Source organism: Erinaceus europaeus, chromosome 1 (genome assembly GCF_950295315.1).
Source record: "Erinaceus europaeus chromosome 1, mEriEur2.1, whole genome shotgun sequence".
In the NCBI taxonomy this organism is placed as follows: Eukaryota; Metazoa; Chordata; class Mammalia; order Eulipotyphla; family Erinaceidae; genus Erinaceus; species Erinaceus europaeus.
The window spans coordinates 94,319,728-94,327,788 of NC_080162.1; the positions used below are offsets into that span (position 1 = coordinate 94,319,728).

The following is an 8,061-nucleotide window of genomic DNA, read 5'->3' on the forward strand; positions in this document are numbered from 1 at the left end:
TTATGCCAGTCCTTGCACTTTGCACCATGTGCACTTAACCTGCTGCACTACCACCTGGACCCTTTCTTTCTTTTTTTCTTTTCTTTTCTTTTTTTTTTTTTTTTAACCAGAACACTATACAGCTCTGATTTATCATGGTGCAGGAAATTGAACCTGGGACTTCAGAGCCTCAGGCATGAGAGTCTCTTTGCATAACCATTATGCTCTCTACTACCACCAAGGGAGAGAGCTCAAAAGAGGTTACAGAACCACATTAGCATATGCAGTGCCAGGTAACAAACCCAGGGCATCATGCATAAAAGTTCTGTGCTCTACCCACTGAACAACTTCCCCCAGCTATTCTTCTGCTTCCACTTCTTCTTCTAGCGTTTGCCCTTCTTCCGTAGCCAGTCAACAGCGTCAGGTTGAGCCTGATGTAAAGTTTCGAGACCTCCTTTGAATCTGGAGAGGTGGCAGTCGTTGACTATGTGGGTCATAGTCTGTCTGTAGCCGCAGGGGCAGTTCGAGTCGTCTCTGGCTCCCCAGCGATGGAACATAGCGGCACACCGGCCATGGCCTGTTCGATAGCGATTGAGGAGGGCCCAATCATAACGTGCTAGGTCAAAGCCGGGTTGACGCTTGCAGGGGTCTGTGATGAGGTGTTTGTTCTTTACCTCAGCTGACTGCCAACTCTGTTTCCAAGAGTCTGGAACAGAGAAGTTCAGTGTAGGCGTAGGAGACCAGATTGGATGACGAGACGTCAAGCGTTGAACAGGGTGGGCGAAGATATCCGCGTATATTGGCAGGTCTGGTCGAGCGTAGATGTGGGAAATGAACTTAGATGATGCCGCATCCTGACGAATATCTGGCGGGGCGATGTTGCTAAGAACTGGCAGCCATGGAACCGGGGTGGAACGGATGGTTCCAGAAATTATCCTCATGGAGGAATATAATTTGGAATCGACCAAGTGGACATGGGAGCTATGGAACCATACTGGGGCACAGCATTCTGCAGTGGAATAGCATAATGCCAGAGATGATGATCATAGTGTGGAAGCGCTCGCGCCCCATGAGGAGCTGGCCAGTCTTGCAATGATGTTATTCCTCGCGCCCACCTTTGCTGCAGTTTTTATGAGATGTTCGTGAAATGACAGAGTGCGATCGAGAGTAACGCCAAGATAGACTGGCTGGGCTTCATGCCGGATTCTTGTATCGTCAAGCTGCACATTAAGCTCAGGCGAGGCCGAGGCATGGTGTAGGTGGAAAACAGATGATACCGTTTCTGCTTCCACTGAGGACTCTAAACTCTACTGGTTTTAACAGGGCTTTATCAGAGAAAGGCAGGCAGGTCCAGGGAGGGGAAACAATGGCCTTACTTAACCAGAAACAGGGCAACTGGGCAGGGCAGGTCTGAGCACCTTGCCAGGTCTGAGAGTTTGGCTCTGAGGTTTTCTTCTACCTCCATATTGTATGGGGCAGCACTGTATGCCCTACCAGGTCCACTCAGGAGCCTGACTGTGTGTTCTTAGCTTAGGACGAATGTAAGAATAGACTCCCTTATTCTATGACTACCCAGCAGGGAGAAGCAGGCCCTGGGCCCATTAGGTGGAAAGAAAGTAGGAGGCCATGAATTGGTGGGAGAATGGTGGTATATTTCAGGGTCTCATTTCTTCAGCAACCCCACAAGGACTCTTTTGCCCTGAGTGTTATTACATGGCTCCCACTGGGATCTGAAAGATATAGGGGGAGACCAGATGTGTTGTGTATGTTTGTAAGGTTTTTTTAAAATTCTTTTAAATCTTTAAAAAAAATTTTTAACTTTATTTATTTATTTGTTATTGGATAGAGACAGAGAGAAATGGAGAGAGGAGGAGAAGACAGAGAGGGGAGAGAAAGATAGACACCTGCAGGGAGTCGGGCAGTAGTGCTGTGAGTTAAGCGCACATGGCGCAAAGCGCAAAGACCAGCAGAAGGATCCAGGTTTGAGCCCCCGGCTCCCCACCTGCAGGGGAGTCGCTTCACAAGCGGTGAAGTAGGTCTGCAGGTGTCTATCTTTCTCTCCCCCTTTCTGTCTTCCCCTCCTCTCTCCATTTCTCTCTGTCCTATTCAACAACGATGGCAACAACACCAGTAATAACTACAGCAATAAAAAACAAGGGCAACAAAAGGAAAAATAAATAAATATAATTTTTAAGACACCTGCAGACCTGCTTCACCGCCTGTGAAGGGACTCCCCTTACTGTGGGGAGCCAGGGGCTCTAATCAGATCCTTAAGCCAGTCCTTGCGCTTTGTGCCACGTGCCCTTATCCCGCAGCGCTACCGCCTGACTTCCGGTTTGTAAGTTTTAAATGAAAAAGTAAAGGGGGTTGGGGAGGAAACACAGGCAAATGAAGTTAGGAAATAATGGGTCAAATAAAGTTAAACAGGCTCCTTAAGTCCTGGAGCTCTTGGAACCCTAAGCACTCTCAGAGAAGAGGCCAAGTACAGCATTTCCGGGGGGCATTGAACTGGGACATTTATTTTCCTCCATCTCCTTCATCCCATGGTCTTTGGGTCATAAGCAAGAAAAGGCTATTCTGGGTCTGTTGACAGCCAACCCAGTGGGAGAAGGGCAAGAGGAATTCTGCATAGAAGTGAAGTCTGTGGTGGGGGAAGTGCTGGGGATGAATAAACCTGGCTCCCAGGAACTCTCCCTAGACCACTTTTGCCCAGAAATCTGAGTCTTTGCTGCTCTCTCCAGGACAGTAGGAAGGGAGAGGAGGAAGACGTTAGGTGGTGTGAAGTGACTCAGCAGGTTTGCAAGTCAAGGGTGTGAAGAAGTACTGAGCAGCTCCATCTCTAGCTCTCTCTTGCTCCTCTTCGCTCTAGCTACAGGTTCATCCTGGTGGTCTTTCTGCAAGTGGGTGAAAGAGTTTCTACTGATATTTGTTCTCCTGTCCAGCTGGTGGCTTTCCTCCCTTTCTCCTATGACAGTGGTTCCAGCAATAGACTGCACCTCTCAAGGTGTCTTTTGGTCTAACCAGACTCACTAAGACTCAATCACCCAAAAAGCAGCTTCCTTCCCCCAAGATCCTCCATGGTCTTTCCTTCATAGTCTCTAGCAGCTCCCAGAAACACCCCTTCTAGGATTTATTCTTCTAGAGGCTTCTGGAAATGGGGGAGTCAATCTGTCATGGCTGGGGTCTGGATGGGGCTGTCCTTCTGACTTCTCTTTCCCACTTGGTTCCAGGCCCCAGGGCTCTGCCTACAATCCTGCCACTGCAACCTCTCCAGCACCTGCCACCCAGATGTACAGCGAGGCCCCTGCAGCCCCTGCACCCAAACCCCGGGTTGTCACCACTGCCAGCATCCGGCCTTCTGTCTACCAGCCAGGTGAGAGGCACGGTGTGAGGGGAGGTTGGCTATGCTAGGGGTGAACATCAAGGCTAGGCTCCAAGGACATGTCACCAGGATGGTAGTCAGTAAGGCCCAGCCAGTGAGCTTAGCATTCCTACCTTCAGTTGTGAGCCAGAATGCTGTGGGGTCTGCTTTAGGTCCTGGGAGGACAGGTGGGTAGCACTGGGCAGGGTGGATCCTTATACCTCTTAAGGAGGGAGCATTCCTGGCTGGGGATTTCCAGGCTGTACGTGAGGAAAGAGACAATTCTGAGGGAAGAAACTTGTTCTTCAGGGATTCTGGATCTGGCTGAGGATAGAAGGCAGGCAACTATAATGAAAATGTCATGGGCTTTGGGTAAACCTACTGCAATATGCTGTCATCCTGAAATAACTGCTCAACCTGTCTAGCCTTTGATGGCCTCAGCTGAGGGGCTGGTGAAAGAGCTCACTTGGATAGTGCATTGCTTTGCCATGAATGCAACCCAAGTTTGAGCTGGGCCTTCACTGCCTTAAAGGAAGCTTAAGTGCTATGGTTCTCCACTCACCCCCACTCAGCTTCTCTGTCTAACTATATCTAAAAAAGGCACCCTGGAGCAGTGAAGTCCAGGAGATGACCCAAAATAAAGAGCATCATACTTTCAACACATTTCTTTTTACAGTCATCTAGATCATGGAGAGCAATATGTTTTTTCCTTTCTAAATTATCAGGGCTGAGAGAAATGGGAATGTGGTGGCAGCCAGGGGTGGTGGATTAAGGATTAGTTGTGTAGGCACTGAGCCCCAGCAATAACCCTGGTGGCAAAAAAAAACAGTGAGAGAACACAGTGAGACTTCTCATTATGACTGAGGAACAGGGGACCTAAGGCAGGGACTGGAGGGGCCTTCTTGGGGGAATCTGACTTGATGTGTAGAGAGAAGAAACCATGACTAGCCTTCTGTTTTATGAAACTTATCCTAAGGGCAGAGGCCAGGGCTGCTCTGTTACTTAAAGAGAAGTACTTCATTTCTCTGGCTTGAATTTCCTCGTTGGAAAAACACAATAGGACCAGCAAAATAGCTCACCCACACAGCAGTGCACCTTTTTTTTTTCTTTACTGGGGGATTAATGTTTTACAGTCAACAGTAAATACAGTAGTTTGTACATGCATAACTTTTCTCAGTTTTCCACATTCAACCCCCACTAGATCCACCTCTGCCATCATGTTCCAGAACCCTCCCCCCAACCCATCCCAGAGTCTTTTACTTTGGTGCAATACACCAACTCCAGTCTAAGTTCTGCTTAGTGTTTTCCCTTCTGATCTTGTTTTTCAACTTCTGCCTGTGAATGAGATCATCCCATATTCATCCTTCTGTTTCTGATTTATTTCACCTAACATGATGTCTTCAAGCAAGCTCTACCAAGATGGGCTGAGAACAGTGAAATCACCATTTTAAATAGCTGAGTAGTATTCCATTATGTATATACCACAACTTGCTCAGCCACTCATCTGTTGTTGGACACCTGGGTTGCTTCCAGGTTTTGACTATTACAAATTGAATGCACCTGTTTTGTCATATGCCCGCTCCACATTCAAAGTTGGTCCCTACTGCTGTAGAGGAAGCTTTGGTAGTATGGTGTCTTTCCCTTTCTCTGTTTCTATCTGAAAAAGGCAGCGGGCAGCAATGAAGCCTTGGCCAAACAGTAACAACAACAACAACAACAACAACAAATCAGGCACTAAAACACGTTATGAGGATAAAATGAAGCATCTAACATTTGCTTGGCACACAGAAGTTGCTGTTCCCTGCCCTTTCAGAGGCAAGCACACAAAATTCAGGCAGAAAATCCCACAGGGCTGGGGGGTAATTCGCAGTCAATGCTCCCAACCAGGTGCGCCACCGCCTGGTCCCTATGGTGTGCAATTGGAAGCGCAATGCAAGGGTGAAAAATCTTAGATGGAGGAGGAGGAGGAAGCGACTGCTAGGCGGAATTTGGGGTGGGGAACACAGGAAGAAGGATGGAAAGGAGTTTGCAAGATCAGCCGCGGGTGGAGTTTAGGTTCTGTCTGGGCAAACAGGCCTCCGCTCCCGGGCGGTCCCTCCTGGGCGGTCCCTCCTGGGCACCTTCCGGGGCGGACCCAAGGCTTCTGTGCCCGCGCCCCGGCAGAGCGCGGCAGGCCCACCAGGGGGCAGCACAGCTTGCGGGGAGCACGGCACCGGCCCCCCCCTCAACCCCACCCCTCGGGCCCCCTTTCCCTCCTCCTCCAGGGCCCCCGGCCTAGGCCAGAGAGACTTGCAGGAGCCCCGAGGCCGCCGGCCTCCGCGGTGTTCCCAGGCTGTGCAGACGTTAACTCATTCTTGCCCGGAGGCAACTAGGCGGGCGGGCGTGTCTCCACCCATCTCCCGGGTGGCCCAGCTGCTGGGTGGGGTCTGGGGGAGGCTGGCAGACGGCCGGGAGCGAAGCGGGGAGCCTGGGCCCGAGCCCCCTCCCCTGGCCTGCCCTCCCGGGCAGGAAGAGGACGAGCCACACGCGCGCCAGCCGGCCCGCAGCTCCCTCCCGGACTTCTGGGAGCGAGCGCTGGGCAAGTCCGCAGCTCGGCTCTTCTCGCCCGGGTGAGGCGGCTGCTTCCGAGCACCTGGGGCCCGGGAGGTGACCCGTGCGGGCCGGGCGTGGGCCGGGAGCTCGCGGGGAGCCAGGCCCCGACCCGGCATGAGTCAGAAATCACCTTGCTTAATTACACATTCCGAAGCTGCCGAGTGCGATAGGGGCCTTTTGAACTTGCCAATTAGAGATGAAATATCACCTTCTAATTTGGACGAGTTTAATTCCGTCAGGCAGAAATAGCAACAGCCCCGGGCTTGGAGATGGGATATCAGATCTCTTTCCCGGCTGGTCTGGCCAGGCTGAAAGGCGTGGAGGGAAGGGGCAGCTGCGGCACAACACACACGTCCTCACCGCTGCGGGAGTGGCAGGATGCCATGGGGAGGGGAAGTGCCGGGTTGCGCCTCCTGAAAAGAAGGCCCTTAATTCTCGGTGGGTGAAGCTCCAGGCAGGGAAGCAGCCAAACCAGGGTCCAGATTGTGGATGGCGTGCCTCTGTCTCTGACCTGCCCAGACCTTCGTGATGTAGGGGCTTGAAAGAGGAGGTGGAGACGAGAGACTCTTAAAAAGCCCTCTGCATGCTAGGCAGGGGTGATGATTGTAGTGCTGGAAGGAGTCAGGAAAATGGTCCGGGACTCCTGGGGCGTGGTAAAGCCAATTTAATTTTTTTTAATTTTTTATAAAAAGGAAACATTGACAAAACCATAGGATAAGAGGGGTATAACTCCACACAATTCCCACCATCAGAACTCTGTATCCTATCCCCTCCCCTGATAGCTTTCCTATTCTTTAACCCTCTGGGAGTGTGGACCCAAGGTCATTATGGGGTAAAGCCAGTTTTGCTGCCTATGGAGTGGTCAAGCAGGGGATCTCAAGTCCAGCTGACTGAACTCAGATGGCAGCTAGGTAGCTCACTAGCACCATGACTTTAAGGCAATCCGTCGCTTCAAGCCTCAATGTTTCATTTGTAACATGAACTTGAAAATAATACTGCTGCCTCAGTGGGTTGTCATGAGGGTTAAATGAAATAAGGCATATAAAGGGCCTGGCATGTGGAATCTGTCGGTAACCACTGTTCTGATTAGGACTGAATCACCCAAAAAAAAAGGAAAATTTGCTTGTAGTCACACCTTGTTCATTCATAAAGACCCCTGATTCCCATATACTGGGGAGAAGTTTCACCAGTGGTGAAGCAATGCTGCTGGTATCTGTCTTTCTCCTACTCTCCTGCCCAAGCCCCCTCCAGTTTCTCTCTATCTTATCAAATAAAAGAAAGAAAAAAGGGGGGGGGGGTAACCACCGGAGCGGTGGAGTCATCTTGCAGGCTCTGAAGCCCACTAATGACCATGGTAGCAATAAATTTAAAAATAAAAAAGTAAGCAGTTGGGATCCACTTTTAATGTGTTTAATTAAAGTCAGTATAACATAAAATATCTTTTCAGGGGACCGGGTAGTAGAGTAGTGAGTTAAGCGCACATGGGGAGAAGCACAAGGACTGGCATAAGGACCCCAGTTCTAGCCCCCAGCTCTCCACCTGCAGGGGGGTCGCTTCACAAGAAGTGAAGCAGGTCTGCAGGTGTCTTTCTCTCCCCCTCTCTGTCTCCCCTCCTCTTGATGTCTCTCTGTCCTATCCAACAACAATGACGATAACAACAACAACAATGATAAACAACAAGAGCAACAAAAGGGGAAAAATAGCTTTCAGGAGCAGTGGATTCGTAGTGCAGACACCGAGCTCCAGCAATAACCTGGAGATAAAAAAAATAATCTTTTCAATAGAACCAAAATACAGTTAGTTACTAACAAAATATTTTACATTCTTTTCTTGGACTAAGTCTTCAAATTCTGGTACTTGTTTATGATTATAGCACTTCTCAGTTCAGACTAGCCACAATTCAAGTACTTCTTGGCCAGGTAGGGCTAGGAATCAGACCACACAGGAGAAGGGCTTTTGCTCTTAATCTCTTTTTTAAAAAAAAAAACACCCAACTTAAAAGTAGAAAATCCTGGTCCGGGAGATAACACACCCACTTGAGTACATGTTTTGCCATGTTTGAGCCCCTAGCAGCACACTGGAGCACCATGCACAGCACAGTGGGAGGCTTCATGAACAGTGGAACAGTG

General features: G+C 49.9%; 1 protein-coding gene across 8 annotated transcripts in view; it reads left to right on the top strand.

The window, feature by feature from the left end:
* LDB3 (LIM domain binding 3) overlaps positions 1 to 8,061 on the top strand; it is a 73,648-nt gene that overhangs the window by 43,708 nt on the left and 21,879 nt on the right. For all 8 annotated transcript variants that reach the window (XM_007530202.3, XM_007530204.3, XM_007530205.3 and 5 more), the window contains one exon: positions 3,210 to 3,352. In XM_007530202.3, the coding sequence (XP_007530264.2) occupies positions 3,210 to 3,352 (143 nt within the window). The remainder of the gene's footprint in view (positions 1 to 3,209; positions 3,353 to 8,061) is intronic.